The 21,668-nt window shown below is 38.4% G+C and overlaps 3 protein-coding genes across 3 annotated transcripts; all 3 read left to right on the forward strand.

Moving 5' to 3' along the window:
* Positions 1-408: 408 nt before the first annotated feature.
* LOC118790303 (solute carrier family 22 member 7-like) lies at positions 409-6,889 on the forward strand. Its single transcript, XM_036547207.1, has 9 exons — positions 409-789; positions 1,090-1,193; positions 1,625-1,779; positions 2,994-3,162; positions 3,497-3,620; positions 4,672-4,781; positions 5,109-5,323; positions 6,021-6,129; positions 6,631-6,889. The coding sequence occupies exons 1-9, from the start codon at positions 409-411 to the stop codon at positions 6,887-6,889; spliced, it is 1,626 nt and encodes a 541-aa protein (XP_036403100.1).
* Positions 6,890-9,563: 2,674 nt separating this feature from the next.
* On the forward strand, positions 9,564-14,355 carry slc22a7b.1 (solute carrier family 22 member 7b, tandem duplicate 1). The gene is made up of 10 exons (XM_036547211.1): positions 9,564-9,944; positions 10,204-10,307; positions 11,490-11,644; positions 11,800-11,968; positions 12,084-12,207; positions 12,307-12,416; positions 12,636-12,850; positions 13,184-13,292; positions 13,891-14,097; positions 14,289-14,355. The coding sequence occupies exons 1-10, from the start codon at positions 9,564-9,566 to the stop codon at positions 14,353-14,355; spliced, it is 1,641 nt and encodes a 546-aa protein (XP_036403104.1).
* Positions 14,356-15,419: 1,064 nt separating this feature from the next.
* Positions 15,420-19,540, forward strand: slc22a7b.3 (solute carrier family 22 member 7b, tandem duplicate 3). The gene is made up of 9 exons (XM_036547212.1): positions 15,420-15,800; positions 16,282-16,385; positions 16,805-16,959; positions 17,165-17,333; positions 17,440-17,563; positions 17,685-17,794; positions 18,125-18,339; positions 18,669-18,777; positions 19,309-19,540. Exons 1-9 carry the CDS (start codon positions 15,420-15,422, stop codon positions 19,538-19,540), a joined length of 1,599 nt encoding a protein of 532 aa, XP_036403105.1.
* Positions 19,541-21,668: the final 2,128 nt, after the last annotated feature.

The raw sequence follows: 21,668 nt of genomic DNA on the forward strand, positions 1-21,668 counted from the left end.
CTCATTTGGCTGAAATTTGCTTTGGTTTTTGTTTCAGGTTGAAGGAGTTAATACAAAGCAAGAAAAAAACAACTAGCCAAACCTATTTATCTACTAAGTCACAAAGGATAAAATTTAGCTTAATTCACAGCTAGCTGGCCAGCTAGTTTCAGGAAATATTTAACAAGGTTCAAGCAGGTAAGTAATTATCTTCAAGAGAGATGGATTGGTGATATATTTTTTCTTTACCTCCAACACTTTTATGTTTCTATTTAACATGCTGATGTCGAAATTAAAGAGACTTGCACACGTCACAGATCCTGCAGTGCACTAAAAGGACTCAGTTGAGGATTATGACACCAGACCAGCTCTGGTGACTATATCACAGTCATTTCATTTAGAACAGGCATCTGCTTTCCATCAGGCACAATGAAGTTTGACGATATTCTTGCAGATATCAATGGTTTTGGAAAGTTCCAGATCATGATCGTGCTTCTCCAGTGCATTTCTCGGGTGACACTGCCGTTTCACTTCCTCCTGAATAACTTCATCGCCGCTGTGCCTGCACACCGCTGTGACATCAGCGGTCTGGATAATGGAGGCGTATTTGAGAATCTGACCCAGGATCAGAGGCTGAAAGTCAGCATCCCGGCAGAGGAAGATGGGACCCTGAGTTCCTGCAAGATGTTTGCAGAACCTCAGCTCCATCTCCTGCACAACTCCTCAAGCCCTGCTGATGTGTCTGTAGTACCGTGTCAGAATGGATGGGTGTACGACACCAGCACCTTCACTTCAACTTTAGCAACTGAGGTAAATTTTAATTTTTCAGTACTTTCATCTATTTATTCTATCTACAAAATTGTTTCAGGGTAGTTTGGGATGGGGGTGTCTACCAAGGAAATCACTACTTCAAAATGATTATGTATTTCCAGAGGTTTATAAACAATAGATGTAAAATAAATGGACATAAAGAAAATGGCTGCCTTGAGTAACACACAGACTTCCCCTCTACTCAAAGCTATTTCTACAAACCACACATTTAGGTCCTTGCAATGCAATAAAAAGTGATGTCACTTGTGCACACATTAATCTTGTTGTTTTTCTGTAAAGTGGGACCTAGTGTGCGAGAAGAAGGGAATGACTAAAGCCACTGCTACTATTTTCTTCATTGGAGTGATGTGTGGAGCAGCACTATTTGGCATCCTCAGTGACAGGTAAAATTCATAATAGCAGTTGTTTAAACGCTGAACAGAATATATTGATTTAAGTATGAGTCCCGTAAATCACTGAGCGTATGCCTTTCCTTTATAGTTGCATTTCCCACATGGATCATCAGCTAGCCAGGCTGGAGTGACAGAAGAAAATCTGAAATTAAACATTAACAGGAAATGCATAATATCTTAGTTGTTAAAAGTCACTTTGAGGTTTGCGAGTTTAAATGACTTTTTCATCTTTTCCCTGATTATCATTGTTATTACTGCTTTGTGATATTATATTGCATGTGTTAATTCATGGTACTGTATTCAAACTATGTTGAGACGATGAAGTTAAATATATTCTCTGTTCCGTCTGAATGATGACAACATTTCAGATTGTTAAACTTGCATCACTTGCTAGTGAATCAATTTTATCTTTTATTCTGCAGATATGGACGAAGGAGCATGCTTTTAGTGGCCTACTTGTCATCAATAGTTTTTGCATTGGCCAGTGCTTTCTCAACATCTTATGTGATGTTTGCAATTTTGAGGTTTTTTACTGGATTTTCCCTCACAGGGATAAGTATTATTTCCATTGTCTTAAGTAAGTATCCTTATCCCCACACAGTGTAAAATTAAAATGTAAATTAATGTTGGATTTTAAAACAATGTTATTTATGGAATAAAGGCCATCAAACATATTTTTACTGTCCATTAGGATGATAGGAGCAATCATTTCTTGTTCATATACACATATTAGCTCCTGCTGGACAAATTGCTGACTTTTTCAGTATTTCTGTGAATAATTAGTCGCACAGTTTAACTTTCACATTTTGCTATGTTGGTAGCAGTTTAGGTTCCTAAGGTTAGGATTGTTACATAACACCACCTAGGGAGCTGCAGATAATACTGCAGATCCTCTGGTCAATGTTTATACCAGGGACTTTAGACCATTTAGACCAGTGCATTGCATCATGATAAGACCTTGATTGAGATATAACACTTTATATCTGTATTGAGTTCATTTTTGGATACACAAAATTGATTATGACTACTAATTTGCTAGCGAGATGGTTAACTAGTTACATAATTTGGTTAAGCATACTTAATTTTAATCTATCTTGCCAGCATATGTTTATTAATGTTCTGCCAGCTAATTAGCTAAGTATGTAGATAGCTAAAAATTTTGAAAACCTATTCCACTGGCTAGCAAGATGGCTAATTAATGTGAGCTAGTCAGCTCATGAACTCACTAGCTAATATAGCAGTTTGCCCATTTTAGTTCATTTATTACAAGTTGTGAAAACAAGTTTTGTGGAGAAACTGTAAAAGACTCTGAGATGTCCTTTGTAATGCTTATCAACAAACAAAAAAAAAAAAAACTGATTGCAAGTAAAGAAGTAAACCGCCTTTCTTAGCTCTCTACTTCCATTGGTATACCTAAACCATCATCTTAAGCTGAATATGCACATCACACACTACTCTACACCTCCCACACACTGCTCTAAACTGCCTGCTCAATTTACACTGCAGGCAAGCTGGCCTGTCGCTGGCTTTGCACTATTTCTAAAGTAGTATGAAAGCTGCCTGACAAAGTTGGTGGAGTCAGCTAGGTTTTCAGGGACACCCTGAAATAATGGTGGTTTGAAAGGAAAATGAAGCTTCAAATGAAGCTGGCAAAAAAATGTGAATTACTCTAGAGTGTGAGAAGAAAAATAATAGGGTAAGCTGCTGTATTTAGTGAGTGTTTACCTGATGCCATATGTATTAATGTTTTATTCTTATTTATAAAACATAAAAAAACTGTTTTTGTTGCAGGTGTAGAGTGGTTTGACATTAAGCACAGGACGTTTGCTGGAGTTATTTTGAGCCTGGACTGGACATTAGGTAACATACTGCTGTCAGGAATCGCATATTTTATAAGTGACTGGAGATGGCTGATGCTTGCAGTGACCTCCCCTCTGTTTTTGGCTGTCATTATTTGGTGGTAAGCAGCTTCCATTAACTTAACATAGAATAGCACTGTGTACAATGCGACATTGATTACATTGGTTAATGAATCTGTATCAAAGTTAATGGTACATGCAAACATTCTTAACTGAACAATCATTCATAAACTTCTTCGACAGTAATGATAATTTTGTTACAGTGCATTTTACCATTGCATATCTGCCTTGTTTCTGTTTCATGTCAAGACCATCCTCTACTGATACTGATAGTTTAAAAAGGAAGATGTTCACATGTCGAGTGGATATTAAATGTTATTTCATGTTTCACTGGCATGTTTCTGACTTCCTCAGTCATTAATAACAATATCACAGGTGGCTTCCTGAGTCTGCTAGGTGGCTGATAGCCAATGGACAGGTGGAAAGGGCTCACATGTACCTGGAGAGATGTGCCAAAATGAATAAGAGAGCGGAGTGTATGTTAACAATTAAGCCACAGGTAACACACAACTTTTTTACATTACATTTTTACATTTAACTGCATAATGTTCAGAATAATTTATCTAAACATTTTAGGGAGATTGTTAGGTAAAATTATCTTTCAAAGCTAGTGATGTGTGTATTTAATGTCTCTCTCTGTTTTGTATGTATATAACCAGGGCTCAACGCATAGTTTGGCTGCCTGGCTGAGGAACCAGTTATCAGTTTTTGTAGACAATTGCCTGTAACACTAGTAAGGGGATCCTTAATATTTAGGATATTTCCAAGCCATTGACCTACATGAGTGGAAAAAGCAAAAAATAGTGTAGTGCTGTCCATGTTGTAAACATTAAGTCTATTTGACTGTAGCCCAAAAAACCTTTTGAATATTTCTCAAAAATCAACAACACCTGAACCAAGTTGAATGAAAGGTAACTACCTAGCTGGATAGTTAGATAAAAAAAACAGGATAGCAAGATAAAAAAAATGATTTTTTTCTGTCACAGTACAGCCTAATACACTAAATAATTCTCTGCTGCCTGTCTTTTAGGGAGGCAGCAAACTATAAGCATATTTACAAGACAGCTTGCTTGCTTGCTGCTGCTAGTAGCTTGCTTGAGCTAAGGACTCAACAGTACATCCTCAAAGCTAACCACATATGGCAGCTGACACAGTACTCTTTTTTAAATACATTCTATACATTATCTTATAGGGCCTACATACAAAATAAAACATGTAGCTGGCAAGAACTTTTTTGTTCACTTGACAACAAGGCGGAGAACCAAGAGTTGGTCAGCGTATCGGCGTGTCACTGAAGTTTGCACAAGTGAAAAGTGATACACAGCACAGAGCCAAGCAGACCAGAGACATGCTGGCCACTCCAGTCATTGCGTTGATGTACTGATTGGCAGCAGAAGAGCTATGGATTACACCTAGGGTCTTATGAATGCTGCACCTTGGATGGAAATGTATTTTTAATTTTATTTTTTTATTTCATTTTTTTTTTTTTTTTTTTACAGCTTTGACTTTGTTTAAAAGTTTTGTACTACACTCTTGTCCCTTGCCTGCAGACCCTCTCTAATGTTTTGACAGTTGAGAAAGGAAGGAAAAATTACACTTATCTGGACCTGGTGAAAACTCCAAATATGAGGAAGCTGGTTGTATGCACTGGAATAGTGTGGCAAGTCTGTCTTTATTATCTTTCTGTGAATTTTAGGGTTATAAGTTGTTTTGTATAAATCAATTACAGAATGGAAGCACTATTTTTATACACACTATTCTCCAGCATTGGCTGGTGTGATGAAACAACTTCTTTTTATGCTTTTTTGCCTTTTTGTGCCCACTATTATTGGAATTGACAACTGCATTTGCCTCAGATTAGTGTTAACCTTACCCAAGTAGTGTATACTTCATCCAAGGTATGTTGGTTATGTCAAAGTTATGTCCTACTCCTTCATTGACCACCCTGTAAATTTCACTAATCCCAATCATCTCTTTCTCCCTGCAGGTATGGAGTTGCATTCACATATTATGGAATAAGTTTGGACATCACAGGATTTGGGCTGAACATCTATCTAACCCAGTTCATCTATGCCTCAATTGAAATGCCTAGCAAGATTCTGATATATTATAGTCTTGATCTATTTGGCAGAAGACGTAGTCAGGGTGGAACGCTCATTTTGACAGGAATCTGTCTTGCAATAAATATCTTTGTTCCTCATGGTATGTATCTTTCCATTTGATTGTTTGAACGGCCTAATTTACACTTATAGGAAATAAACTACAGTAGTACTGTTGTTTGTAAAACTTTGCAAACTAACCTAAATTAACAAAAGCCGAGGAAGTATTCAGAAGAATTTTTCAAAAAGATTATTTAATTGAAAATACTTATGACACTTATTTCAGTGTGTACATTTTGGATATCAGTTGAGGTTTTATGATAAAGGAATCTCTTAAAGAGATATAAATCGAGGAAATTATGAGATGCAACAAAACCTGAAAAGTGTGTATCATTCCCTGTACCTCAGAGCAATGGCATCTCTTACAGTGACAATGGAAGTTAGTATTATAGTATTCTGCATAATTCAACCCCAGTTAAATGTTGGTGAAAATGCAAAAGAAGAAGGAAAGGATGAGGTGTGAAAGGAGGATTACCCTTAGGAAATAATGGAATCTCTTGTACCTTTTGACTTTATTTATTTATTTTTGGATGACCGTAAGCAAGCACAATATAGTCACAAGTCAATAACCATGGCTGGACTAAATCCTTCACCAGGGATGCCACCTACCAAAAATAACCTTTAACCTTTAAGCTTTGCTTAAAGAGGCTGTAAGCTTTTAGTTCCATGTTATAACTGTCAGAAGTGTGTACCTAATGCAATCCATTTAGTTAATCTTGTGTTTTTAATGCATTTCTCAGATTTGTGGGTTTTCCGTACCATTGTTGCTGTCCTTGGAAAAGGGCTGTCAGAATCATCCTTTACCACAGCCTTCCTATACACAGCTGAACTTTACCCCACAGTGGTTAGGTAAGTGAGCATTAAGCTCACCTGTGTCACTAAGCACCTCGACATACTGTTTTGCCAGGTTAACACTTTTGTGGCTATATGTAACAACTGTTTGGAACCTGCCAAGTCAATATTGTATTTTATATGTAATAAATATAAAACGGTACAGACAACTTCATACACTACATCCATGATGATCGTTGTGGTCTATATTTCTCACAAAAACAAGTGTCTCCGCATGCATGGCATGTGCTTAGTGACCTCACATATTCTAGTGTTAAATTGAGGAACCTCTAGCAACATGAAGTGAAAAAAGTTGCTAAGTGTGCAGACATTGCTATATCTGGCATTACAATGTATAAACAGTGGTCAATATTCCATTCAGCACAAACCTGTCTGAACACTTCTATTTGCATATACCAGTTGTCCTTTGAACCAAAGCCGAGTGAAAGTATATGTTTGCTATTGTTTACATGCACCTCACTTTGTGAACATTAGTGATCTGACTTTTGCTCTTTTTAGACAAAATGGCGTGGGCTACACCTCCTTTTTGGCTCGTCTCGGAGTGTCCATAGCTCCACTGATCATGTTATTGGACGATGTGTGGGGGCTTCTCCCTCAGGTTATATACTGCTCGGTGGCCATTTTATCTGGAGCGGTTGCTTTGCTGCTCCCAGAGACTAAGAATGTGCGTCTCCCAGAGACCATTGAAGATGTTGAGGAAAGGTACAGTATAACAAAGGTCTTTAGGCCGGCTTATGGTCCACCTGTGCATGGATAGTTAGTAAATTTAATATGCATGAAACTACTGAGAAGTTGTATTTTAATAAATGTACAGCGCATATACATGTTGCCTCACAAAAACTCTCCTATCTTCCAGAAAAACATCTGTTAGTTTAACAAAGCTTGAAAAGAGCGACACACCCCTAAAACCACTGACTGATGAAGGAAATTAAAATGGATATTAAAATATTTTTGCAAGCATCTGCTTACATCGAGCTTCAAGTCTGTACAAGGACCTCAACAGGAAGTGGGCAAAAACTACCAGGGGGCACAGACACTCTCTACATGTGAATGGTTGTCAATAAGACAATATACGCTGATCAGATGTGCAATAAATAATCTGTGCAATATAGGCTGTATACCAGTTGAATTTATTATACATGTCTCCACGATTTGCTATGTCAAATGAAACTTTACACAGAAATGTGTATTTTCCAAGATTTTTCAAATGATGTTTATTAGAGATTTTGGCCATATGGTTTGCTGTGTCTCTGCTATATGAGCCTGGGGTTTAGGGAAAGCTAATTTACATGTATGCATGAGGTTCAGTCTACACACAACCATTTGGTCCATGTATTAGCATAAAAGTCACCACTCTTGTTATGCTGGGAGAGTGGCCCCTGTCACAGTGGTCATGAAAGTCTAATCATAAGTCACAAGCCTCAAGATCAAAGTCTCAGGTCTTGATGATGTTTCAACAATTGTAATGACCATGTTCAAGTCTATGTTATATTGCAATATAACATAATATTACTGATATTAGTCAGTAATATCATTTGGTAGTATCAGTACTATCATTTGGTCTGTATTACTTACATTATAATGTATTGTAATGTAAATTGTTTCATTAAAATCCTGGTGAAACTGTTCATATCATGTTAGAAATGTTTATTATTATTTCTGACAAAACCAACACAAAAACATATTGGCAAAAAAGACCCACAGAGCAATACTGTGTATACCACAAATGTCCCCTGGTGGACCGCTATCAAGCATCTATTATATTTCACACATTTTAAGGACTAACAGATGGTATCATTGTAATTAAGTCAAAATGCAAATTTGCTTCTCTAAAATGCATAAACTAATCTAGGTTAATCTAGGAACATAACCACAGCCAACAGAATTGGCACTCTGATCCCAGCAACCAGAAAGTATGGTTGGGATTGGTTCAGGTGAGCTTCTTGACATTACATAATACAGCGCAATAACTGTTAAGTCATGCACACCAAAAGCAAACTATGCTCTGATGTGTAGCTAATACCAGAGTTTTTCCAGTCTATAGCTAGCTATAGCCAGCTAGGTTTATATAACCACAACTCAATTTACTTAGCTATTTAACTTTAAAGTCCTTCTTTTTGCATGAAAAAATGACACTTCAAGGAGGAAAATGACTTTTTGTTCCTGTAACAGAATATTGAGTTATGTCATTTAATTGTCCTAGTAAATGTAGAATAGAAAAAATCAAATTGGAATACTTTTCCAAACATCTGTTATATGGACTCTAGATATGAGGATATAAAGCATAGCCTGACGAATTTTAATAATGCCCTTTTTCTGGCCATACAACATACTGCAGAATAAATAAATAAACACATATAACTGTCATGGGTCTGGCCCAAATACGCAACTTAAATGAGCATTCAAGAAATCGTTTCTATGCATAATATAAGTTGTAAATAAAAATACTGAAATGGTGAAACATCACATGATTTTGTTTGTTGAAAAGTTGAAAATGCTTAAGTTAACTATTTTGATGTTAAACTTTCAAAGGAGAAAGCAGATCAATTGCTCAGATGAAGTTCAGTTCTTGAATTGACTGCGTTGGAATGGAATTGACCCACGACTTTCAACCCCTGTCTTTAACTGTGCTCTTCCTCCCCATACACTGTGAAAATATTTGGACCAGAACGTGCTCAGGGAATCATGGATCAAATTTCAGCTCATGAATAGGTGTACAGTTATGCACCTATACAATATATACAATAACATAAGTTATTACACATTATAAGCCATATAGGTATACAGTTGCATACTTACAGTTTGTCCCAGTTTCTACACTACAATAATAGAAAATACAAGAGAAACAGAGACAAAAAGATATGTATATTTTGCCCCCAGCAGCTAGGGAACTAGAAAGTTCAAGGTTCAAATCCCAGGTGGGACAGTGCTATTGAGTAATGTGCCTTTGAGTAATGAGTTAGCCTGAACTGCTCAAGCAAATATGCTGTTGTATGAATGCCTGAAAGATAATATGTAAGTTACGTGACTGTCCTTCGAGAAAAATTTGTAAAATTCTACATATATTTTTTAGTGTATAGAAGTAAGAAGTGCAAGTAGTAACATTCTCTGGAAACATTAAGCTGTTTTTCTGAAACATCTACTGTACTCCTACCAGTTGTTAATGTACTGCAAAAATAGTGAATGAATGATGGGTTAACAATAAGCCATTTCTCAATCTAAAACGTGTTTCATTCCCATTTAACACATTACCTTTGGTGCGCAAAAGCCTTTACAAATCCTTCTAGTACCTTCTGCATTTATTGCACGCATTCTCATAGACTTTGGTATCTTCAACCAATCAAGCTCATTTTTTTTTTTTTTATTTAAAAAAAAACTTCATTTTCAGAAGGCTATACGACCAAGACAATTTCAGTCAAGAGTAACTAGGGATGAAGTTTGAAAATCTCCTTGCTGAAATTGACGGCTTTGGGAGGTATCAGTTTCTGATTGTCCTCCTTCTGGTAATCCCTCGGAGCACGCTTCCCTGCCACTTCCTCCTGAATAACTTCATCGCAGCCGTGCCTGCACACCGCTGTGACATCAGCGGTCTGGATAATGGAGGCATATTTGAGAATCTGACCCAGGATCAGAGGCTGAAAGTCAGCATCCCAGCAGAGGAAGATGGGACCCTGAGTTCCTGCAAGATGTTTGCAGAACCTCAGCTCCATCTCCTGCACAACTCCTCAAGCCCTGCTGATGTGTCTGTAGTACCGTGTCAGAATGGATGGGTGTATGACACCAGCACCTTCACTTCAACTTTGGCAACTGAGGTAAAGATGTCCTTTTCAACCATGGGTTCTCATTGTAGCTTCTACTAATTGCATGTTGAGATTGCAAATGTTTATACATGGAAATATAAAATATTTGAGTTATGTATAGATTCTATGTGCTATATTTAAAAATGTGATACAAAATATGTTCTTAATTTACAGTGAAATACTTGCACCTGTGAGTTTGATCTGAGAAAACTCACAGGTGCAAGCAAACTCACAGGTGCAAGTATTTCATTGTAATTTGTTTATTTTAAAGTGGGACCTAGTCTGCGACAGGAAAGGCATGAACAAAGCCACAGCCACCATCTTCTTCATTGGAGTGATGATTGGAGCTGCAATATTTGGCAGCCTCAGTGATAAGTAATATTTCCTTCCCTTTCTCTCTGCTTCTAAATTACAACTTATGAAATACAATGTGAAATATATGCAAATGATGTGCACAATAACCTTTGAAGTATTGCATTGGAATGTGTTGTGTTTGATATATGGATTACTTTGCAAATAATTGTTTAGCCCTCTGCAAAATAATACAATGTTCTAAATTTGTATGTAATTTGCAACTGTTGTTTAAAATGATTATAGAGCATACCCTTTCTCAAAAACAAATGCTACTGTTCTCCTTGAGTCAAATGCACATGACCTACGGAGAATGTACTAATTCTCTCTGAAACTAAAATCAAGTGTGTGGCTGAACCCCAAGCATGTGTCAATCAATATTAAATGGGCCATCTAGTGCTTACTACATCTCGCCTTGGGTTTCACTTTCAAACATGTATTGACAATAGAGAAGGCAGCAGGGTAGCATAGTGTTAAGGAGGAGGGCTTGTAACCAAAAGGTTGCTGGTCTGAGTCCCTGCTGGGGCACTGCTGCTGTACCCTTGAGCAAGATACTTAACCCACAACTGCCTCAGTAAATATTCAGCTGTATGTAAAACTGTACATGTAAAAATTGTAATACAGGTATATTTTAGTTGCTCTGGATAAGAGCAGATGCTAAAATAACAATGTAATGTAACATTCATTCCAAGGAATGAACATTATAGTACTGATTAGGCTGAGAGAGCAAAGTTTACAATATACAGTATAAATAGTATTCTATATGGTATAAATATAAATTGCATATTGTATACTTGTTTGTTTTAATTTATTATGTTTAATTTCCCTTTGAAAAGCACCTAGAGCAGTGATACCTGAAATATGCTAAATAGATTTTATACCTGTTATATTATTATGCAACTCGAAAAGACAATTTTAAGCATATATACTCTTTTCTGAGCGGTGATGCAACACACCTGCTTTACTTGATGACAAAGAAGATGGTGGTGATTACTATTGTTAAGATAGAAATGTTATAATTATGCAAGAAATAGCTTTTCATTAACTCCACTGGGTGGTAAGACACTCAGGGCTTTGTTGGACATCTACCTTTGTGAGGGCCATTGCTGTGAAACTGCATGCAGATCACCAGTACTGTATGTGTCATGTAAATTATACAATGACCCGTTTGTAGTGAATAATACTTCTCACTGACTCCCTCTGCAGATTTGGCCGGAAGCCTATGTTGCTTGTGTCCTATCTGTCAGCAATGGCGTTTGGATTTGCCAGTGCTTTCTCAAAATCCTACGTAATGTTTGCCGTCATGAGATTTTTCACCGGACTAGGAATCACTGGGATAAGTATCATTTCAATGGTTCTCAGTAAGTTTGCCCTTTTCCGATTCAACAATCAACCACTGGAGTGATTTTAGTAGTGGACAAGCTATCTGGATGAGATAACTGTCCAAACATCTGTGACGCCTGCAATGTAACCTTTGCATGAGTGAATGAGATTCTCACACAGATCCTTTTTGCAGGTGTGGAGTGGGTTGACATTGAGCACCGGACGTTTATTGGTGTGAGTGTCAGCATGGACTGGGCATTTGCTAGCATGATGCTGTCAGGCATTGCCTATGCAGTGAACGACTGGAGATGGCTGGTTGTTACTGTCACATCTCCTCTGTTTTTGGCTATAATCACTTGGTGGTAAGAACCTCAAAACAGATCAAAACTGGGTAGACATCAATGTGAATCCAAGTGCATATTTCAGACATGCACAGCTTTTTTGACAGTAAGTACCAAGACTTTTAACCCATTGCAGGTGGGTCCCAGAATCTGCACGGTGGCTGATAGCCAATGGAAAGGTGGAAAAGGCACACATGTACCTGGAGAAGTGTGCAAAGATTAATAATAGAAAGAACTTTGTAACTGATATCAAGCCAGAGGTGAGGCACTATTTGATTGGCTCATGCCCATCTTTGTTTCTCCAAATGAATAGACATCACAAACCTCCATTTTTTTCCTCTGACCCAACTGCTCCTCAGTCTCTTTCCACTGTAGTGGAAGTGGATAGTGGAAGCAAGAGCTACTCCTATCTGGATTTAGTGAGAACACCAAGAATGAGGAAACTGGCTTTACTCACTGGTACAGTATGGTATGGATATCCTTGATCAAGAAAACTCCTGGACTGGTAGTAGTACCAGTAGTAGTGCATATTCCTTCTACCCTTTTACCTAAGGCTTCTTCCCTATCTGTAACATCATACATCAGACTGAGGCCTTCAAAACAGTTTTAATACAAGTTTGACCTATGGTTCGACGTTTCATTTGCATTCATGTGTGTAAAAGACTGAAAGTAGATTTTTCTTTGACAGGTATGGAGTTGCCTTGACATATTATGGGATCAGCTTGAATATCACAGGATTTGGTCTGAATATCTACCTAACCCAGTTCATTTATGGCGCAATCGAAATCCCTGCCAAAATATTAATTTATTACAGTCTGGATAGAGTAGGCAGGCGATACAGCCAAGCAGGCACACTGGTTTTGACTGGAGTCTGCATTGCAATCAACATCATTATTCCCAAAGGTATGGGTAATCTGAACTTCAGTTAGTGTACTTATTAAATTATATTTTAGAATTCTAGCTTAGACTGCATGGACTGGGTAAAGTGTAGACTGCCCACATGCACCCCAGACAGTGACAACCCCTCACACAAACCCCAGAACAACTTCTGTGGGTGTCCCACATGAGGCCAAACTGGTCATGTTTGCTTTTTATTCCACAAGATGTCGTCTTTTCTCCTTTCTATCTGCCTCTGCTTTGATTAATGGTCTCACATCAGCACACTTACTCATGCTATGTCTCCTGCTGTTTTCGGAGCTCATAAACATGACTGTTATTTTAAACCTTTGCGTGTAGATTTGTGGCTGTGTCGCACCATTGTCGCAGTGCTTGGGAAAGGTTTTTCAGAGGCTGCCTTTACCACAGTCTACCTTTACACGGCAGAACTCTACCCCACTGTTCTAAGGTAAGTGATATTTTTTAACTGTTTGAATTTTACAGGCACTGAAAAAAATTATTCCAAGATTCTGAGACTGCCTGTGTCACTGCAACAAGCGACAGACCCTTTATCTGGAGTTTGTTTAGACTTAAACATAAAAAAATCTCATCACAAAGACATCTTCTCTTGTGTTTTTGCTCCTTGTCCACCATGTTTATTTGGTAATTATTTGGTAATTACTTATACTTTTATATACCCGATATACACATGTTTAATTTACTAATATGTACTTATAGGATATAGATCATATTTGTATTTATTTGCCTGTATATTTACCAAGCTAAACATGATCTGATATTTTGCATCCTGAAGAACATAGGAGGATGACAACGGAAATAAGTATTATCAACTTCCTGTGTTATCAAACACTTCAAGTTTTCTGCTAGCGTTCCATAGATGTTATAAAGACGGCTTATGATGCTCTAATTGTGTAAGCTGTATTTATCCATAGAATCCATCGATAACAATAAATAAATAGATAATGTAGGTGTTGCTGTTGCTGCTGGTGAATGGTCTTCATAGAGAGATCGCTGAGGTACCAGTGTGTGTGGTTGTGTCTTCACAGACAAAATGGACTCGGGTACAGTTCTTTTATGGCACGACTAGGGGTGTCTATTGCTCCACTGATCATACTACTTGAGGATGTGTGGATGCATCTTCCTCAGGTCATATTCTGTGCAGTGGCCATTTTCTCTGGGCTAGTCGCCTGGCTGCTCCCAGAGACTCACAATGTTCGTCTGCCAGAGACCATCGAGGATATTGAGCAAACGAGGTACCACAAGGCAAACCTAAACCCTTCGCTTGAGTATTATCACAGATCAGAAAATAATATCACGTTGCACATTATAATAGATTTTGCAGAGCATTTCAAGTATTAAAAAAACATGAAAAACATTATGAAAGATGTACATTATATGCTGAATCGCTGTGTTTGTTCAGGTGGTTTTCTTTTTTTTTTTACAGGAAAAGGTCTATTTGCATGCTCACCAAAAGCACTGACTCTCCTTTCAAGCCATGCAGTGAAACCTAAAATCTGATCTTATTGGTTACAATCCAGTCCCACCTCATGCATTCAGTGTACCTCACAGATAGTTACGAATTAGAGCAACCAGAGCACTGGGAGAATATGAAGACAATACGATTGTTAACACAAGTAACAAGCTTTTTGTAGTTTCGAAGTTACAAATACAAACACACAGCATGTGTATACGGTACACTTAAAACATGTGTATCTTTATGAATATTGCTATTAGATTTAAAATATATAAATGTTTGTGATATATATTTACCTTATTATAATATATTATAATTATGTATATAATATTACACACATAAACATGAGGATAGGATGTTCTATTGAACAAAATAAATTTTGCACCTTGTGAAAATTTTTGAAAGCTTTACCATGAATTACCAAAGTACCAAAGTAAATTATGTACATTTGTTCAAATGTGTATTGGCTTGTGATGCATTTCTGAATTTCTTTTTCAAACTATTGAGTTTCACTAATAGAATTAAACATCTAAATAAAAATGTTTTCTATTTTTCTTTTTCCTAGTTTGGAAAAAGTCATCACATGTATGACTGGTGGATCTCGGTGCTGATTTGATTTTTTTTTTCTCGTTTTCATTGGTTTGTTCCTCAGCGAAGACTTAAGACATTCGATTTAGCCATTTAGTAGTGTTTATCAGATAAATAATGCAAATGATCCTTGATATGATAATGATCGTGGCAATGATGATAATGATCACAAGTATGAATGCCATTCAAGAAGGTCAGCAAAGACAAAGACTGTAGTGTGGCCATGAGTCTTTGATATTATTATAGCTCTACTTCGCAATTCCCAGTGCGTGCCCTGTTGTTAATGTACGACATAAAGACAAACAAATACATCACCACAGAAGGTGTGTTAGGTTAACAATAAGCCACTTCTAGGCATCCCACTCAAAAAGCAACCTTTATGTGTGATCCTTGAGATATTCTGGCCATGTCTTGTAATGCACTGTGCACACTTTATGCAGAATGTGGACTGATCAGTGAGCACAGTTGGCTCTTCTGTTTAGAAAGGCACACACAGGCAGGTGAGAGGCAGCGATGAAGTTTGAACATCTCCTTACCGAGACCGATGGCTTCGGCAGGTTTCAGATCACAGTCATCTGCATAATCTTTGTGGCTCGTTTTACCCTGCCCTGCCATTTCTTAGTGCACAATTTCATTGCGGCCGTGCCTGCGCACCGCTGTGACATCAGCGGTCTGGACGACGGGGACGTCTTTGAGAATCTGACCCAGGATCAGAGGCTGAAAGTCAGCATCCCGGCAGAGGAAGATGGGACCCTGAGTTCTTGCAAGATGTTTGCAGAACCTCAGCTCCATCTCCTGCACAACTCCTCAAGCCCTGCTGATGTGTCTGTAGTACCGTGTCAGAATGGATGGGCGTATGACACCAGCACCTTCACTTCAACTTTAGCAACTGAGGTAAAGGTTTCTCTTTCTCTCGAAGGGCTTTTGTGCTGTTGAAGGCCACCAAGGCATGACAAAGTGTTTTGAAATTAACCCCAGGGCCAGTTTTAAGAAGACCATAGCAATAACACATGGAATAAATAGCTGTCTTTTGATCGTAGAACCCTTTTTTTCCCAACGTACATTACTTATAGTGTCAGAGAAAAGAAGAAGAGATTAAAAATTTGCAGAAAGGAGATAGCTCAGATGAAGGTACCACTTTCTCAATATTCAGCCATTGTGGTTCTTAATTGAAAAATGGTTTGGGCAATACATGATGCTACTAAGAGTTGACTCTTACAAAGTCACTATTAATGAATGTACTATGAAGTTACGAACTGTCTATTTATTCCTTTCAAAGGCTTACAACTGGTATAATTTCAAATGTAAATTTGAAGATAGAAATAACAGCTGTCAAAAAAATGAATGAAAGAAATAATCTTTCTCTCTCTTGCAGTGGGACCTGGTTTGTGACAAGAAAAGCATGAGCAAAGCGACTGCCACCATCTTCTTCACTGGAGTGATGATTGGAGCTATGGTGTTTGGCAGCCTCAGCGACAGGTAATCTTTCTGTAGCACACGACATGAAGCTATAGATTCAGCTTCCATTATCAGGTGAGATATGCACATTCATTTTTGTTATCAATACGTTCAAAGATGACAAAAGTTACTCACACCAACTTTGGTTGGCCATCTTTGCCCTTGTGCAGTCAATCTTAGGAGAGCTTCCTTCTTATTTATGATATTTATATATTACCCAGAAATGTGAAAGTCAGTATAACCTGAGATTCCAAGATTCCTTTCTGCTGACTACATCCAAAGCCAAGACAGAGATGGGCAAAAAAGCCTCTCAGCACCCTCTGAATAGTATAGCCTGCAAAAAGATTTTAAACTAAAGGAGCTAGTTTCTCTCAAAGAAATTCAAATCTAGTGCGAATCAATTTTTGACTGATGGCAGTTTGCTTCTTCACATCCTGCAGATTTGGAAGGAAGTCAATGCTGATGGTGTCCTATGTTTCCGGGATGATATTTGGAGTGGCCAGCGCATTCTCAACATCCTTTGTGATGTTTGCTGTAATGAGGTTTTTCACTGGATTTGGTATTACAGGGATAAGCATTATCTCTACTGTCCTTAGTGAGTGGCTTATTCTCTTTTCCTACCTTTTCAATGGACACAATCATTGTTGACCATGCTGTCAAAAACACGATGTATTGTCTTCTAGAGACCTTTAAGATTAACTGCAGTCTCTGTAGCCACAACACAGAGGTGGGACATATGGAATGGGTGTCCCAAAAATACACACCCATCACATGAAACTGCTTCTGTTATGCTTGTACAGGTGTGGAGTGGGTGGACATTGAGCACAGGAAGTTGGTGGGGGTGATTGACAGTTTGGCGTGGACTTTTGGGAATGTCATGCTGGCAGGCATCGCTTATTTTGTGACCGACTGGCGGTGGCTAATTGTGGCGATCACCTCTCCATTAGTGCTCGCTATCCTGTCTTGGAGGTAGGAAAAAAAGGATGTTGCAAACTTAACATCATGGATCACTGTTTGACAATAACCTCAAAAGGAAGGAATGCATTGTGAATTTCTGCCTGAAAATACCCCATAGGTGGCTCCCAGAATCTGCAAGATGGCTGATAGCTAACGGAAAGGTGGACAAAGCTCACTATTACTTACGGCAATGTGCCAAAATGAACAAGAAGGAGGGTTTTGCGGCAAAAATTAAGCCAGAGGTAAATGGTGTATTTGAAACATTTGGTGCTAACGGCAATGAAATCCCGAAAAGTGCTTCAGGCCTAGTGCAATAACGTGATGCTTAGGGACACTCTGACACACTCCTGTTACTTTCCACAGACTCTGTCCACTGTAGTTTTTTTAGATAAAGGACCAAAAACCTACACCTATTTGGATCTGGTGAGAACTCCAAAGATGAGGAAACTGGCTCTGCTCACTGGCATCATATGGTACAGTAGGCATATATCGTCCATTAGAAACACCTCAGGGTTCCCACCCAAATCAGACTTACATCTTCCTTTACTTTTCAATAATTCTTTAAACATGAATGAATGATTTTCATAGAGCCTTAAATACACATGAATCTTGGCTCCCTTGAAGGTGGAATGAGCAGGCCGAATTCCATGACCTGTCCATTTCTTCCCTTTGAATATTTTCCAGTCTTGCACCTTCTAAATGAATATGTTCTGTCCAGACATTTCAAGCTAAAACTTCCAGTTCAGACGTATCTTTGAGAAACTGAGGTGTGTAGTTTATGAAATGAGATGTTTTCTCAATAGGTACGGGATTGCGTCCACATATTACGGCATCAGCTTCAACATTACTGGGTTTGGGCTGAACATCTATTTAACCCAATTCACATATGGACTCATAGAACTGCCCGCCAAACTGTCAGTCTATTACTTGCTGGATAGAATTGGAAGAAGGCGCACTGAAATGGGGGCTTTACTTCTGGCTGGAGTCTGTCTAGGCATCAACATATTTGTCCCAAAAGGTAACCATTTAGTTTTCATCAACATTCATACCCATATTGTACCATACACAAATGTAGTGTAATCTCAACAAAAGTGACTTTACGGCAAAACGCTTTCTGTTTGCCTAGGGAAGACCCAGTTGGTCTATGTGTAGCAACAGAGTCCAAAAGTTATAAAAAGACTTGGGTAATTCATTTTTTGGCTTGTGTTTCTTAGAGGGTGACCTGTGTGGGGCAATGAGGCATAAACTTTGGGAATTATAAACTTACATTTTTGCGTAACCAAAAAGGCGCGCTCTTGTGCCCTGGCACATGATGTGGAGCACTCTGCCATTGCTTTCATTCTGCAGATATGTGGCTGTTTCGCAGTATCATTGCCATTCTTGGGAAAGGTGGGTCGTCTGCCTCCTTTACCACAGTGTTCCTGTACACCTCTGAACTCTACCCTACTGTCGTCAGGTGAGTGAGCGACTTGTTAGTCATTGAAGTCGATTCACCCACGTCATGCAGAATCACGACAGGGAAAGCGAGACTTCATGAAACTCATAACAGGTGGAGCTACCTCATACTGTCGATCATTAACAGTGCATGATAGCGCCACCTGTTTTGGGATTTGTGAAACGTCTCTCCTCCAGTGCAGTGTAGCATAGTGGTAAGGAGCAGGATTCCTTGGTGGATCCCGGAAGGTTGCCGGTTCAATTCCCTGCTGGGGCAGTGCTGCTGCACCCTTGAGCAAGGTACTAACCGCAGAATTGTTTCAGTAAATATCCAGCCATATAAAAGGGTAACATGTTAAAAAAAGGGTAAATATTAAGTCACTCTGGATAAGAGCTTCTGCTAAATGCCAATAATGTAATGTAAGAAAGGCAAAGCACAGTTAGAGCATAAAACAGTCTTTCAATGTGTGAACTCTGTTCATCTGTGATTGAGAGCTCTGGAATGAGTATGAGGAACATGTATAAATAAACCCCATTTTGTTGTTTCATGCAGACAAAATGGCCTTGGCTACAACTCCTTCATGGCTCGCCTGGGCGTGTCCATTGCTCCACTCATCATACTATTGGATGATGTGTGGAAGCCCCTCCCCCAAGTCATAATGTGCACAGTGGCCATTACGTCTGGACTGGTGGCAAGTTTGCTTCCAGAAACGAAGGATAAGCGCCTGCCAGAAACTATAGAGGATATTGAACAAACAAGGTACATTACCCGAAGGCTTGTGTAACTTCCTGTACCTGTTGAACTTATCATTAGACACCTCTGGATTCAACCAACATTTGTCCATAAATGTGACTCACAATTAAGTGCAAGTTTAACTTTTTAATTCACAAACAGTTTTGCCAGTTCAGTGATCATGGGAGGAATTTACTGAATCCAGGGGTCTGTTCTGGAGCTTGATATGCATTGAATAATATTTCTGTAACTCGCATAACCCTTTGACAGTGGTTAGGATGCAGAGCAAGGTGACGATCGGGGTGGTTAGGATGCCGAGTAATCAGGATTAGGTAAGGGTGCTGAGTAATCAGGAAGTTGTATGGGTGGAATGTTGCTTTGATTACCTAGGAGCAGGGTTTTTAGCCTGCAATGCTATAGGAAAATATCTTATAGTCACAATATACAGTATGCACAAAATATATGATAGGGTGTCTTCTAAGTAGATAACCAAAATAATATTATGAACTGGACAATAGTTTGGGCTTGTGTTGTAAATATGATTGTCATTTTAACTTTTTTTCAGTACTTTTTCCAATACTAGTTAATATTGCATGTGTTGATTACAGAAAAGGGCATGTTAGCCAAGCTGCCCAGGAAAGGTTGGACATCCCTGAGAATGACCTGATCAATGATGGGACTGAAAAAAGGAGCACAAAATCCTACTGCTGAGATAAACAAAAACATTGAACTAACATTGTACTGAATGCAGGTACGACCACAATGAAGGAGTCTCTTGCAATATATGTGTATAGCGTATAGAGTGAATAACATTAAAATGACAATGCCAGTTAGTGAAAAATGCAATATCTATGTACAAAACCACAACGGGACTCATCAGTCTAATAAACATGTACATGTTGTTACTTGGATGACACAGCAATGTGCACAACACAATGATCACCATTTTAAATTTACTGAGTCTTGCAGAAGTCATTGCAGTAATGGTTTGTAACAATGTAACAGACAAATAACTGCATGACATTCTTTTGTTTGTGAGATTGTGGGGATTCTTTTCTCATCATTCTTTCATTTAGTGCAGATCAGGGCTTCACAAGAATGGTCCAGTGTATGTGTGTTTGTGGTGGTGGGGGGGGAAGCGGTTTGCAACACAGCAGTGCAGGACTATAGCAAAAAAGGAAATGGTATGAAAAGAATGCAGAATGCCACTGCACCTCTCCCCAAAAAACACAGTACAACCAGACAGACGCTCCAACACCAGACCAGCAACAGCAGGAACTGCTTTCCTTGCAGTTCTGATTCTGTGTGTATTGTACTTCCTTTTTTCTCTGCAGCAATCCATGCAGTTGGAGGGATATGCACACAACCGCACATAACTGGATATAATGGTACAGAAAACTTTTTAAATGAACTGCCTGCAAGCATAGAACACAAATATAATGGCACTGAAATCATGCTTTTCTCATAGTATTTTATGAACACACCAATGGAATTTTTTTTTGTTGATCAAATACTTATAGAACATAACAGAACAGTTAGGCCTCTTTTGTTATGTGTTGAATTAGCCTGAACAAACAGCATACAATGTCAAACATTTCACATGAAGAGCGTGGAATTCAGAGGTTGTGAAGTATTGACAAACCCCATCATCTCTTGTGCTCTCTTTACAATTAATGCATGACAAGTGAACAACCGAAAGACAGATTTTTTAAAGAGAATTTTGCTCACAAATCTGGAATATTCTTCAAGATTTTGTGAAATAATTGGTAAAACATCAGTGAGACCCACACTTGGACAGACAACAACTCCCTGAAAACATGCAATTCCAGTTGAATGCATTTGGATACAATTGTAAAAGTGGGGTAGAAATACATGTCTAATTAGTCATGCTAGTCAATGCAGGGATTAGTTCAGGTACACAAAATGCAAGAGATACTGGCAGAGAGATTTGATGAGTCAAATCTGCAGTGTTTTGTTCTTAGACTCAGAACTACATGCTTGACAAATGACCTTTCAAAAAAGAGAAAGCACCTTAACACTGAGAATTATTCAAATATAGGTCAGTATTTCAAGGCCTTAATTATAGTTTCACAATAGTTTGTCTTTTTATAATATATCCATTTTCCATGCATAACCTTCAGATTGATGCATTCTAAAAACATCCAACCAAAAGTGCGTCA

This window comes from Megalops cyprinoides, chromosome 15 (genome assembly GCF_013368585.1).
Source record: "Megalops cyprinoides isolate fMegCyp1 chromosome 15, fMegCyp1.pri, whole genome shotgun sequence".
Classification (NCBI taxonomy): Eukaryota; Metazoa; Chordata; class Actinopteri; order Elopiformes; family Megalopidae; genus Megalops; species Megalops cyprinoides.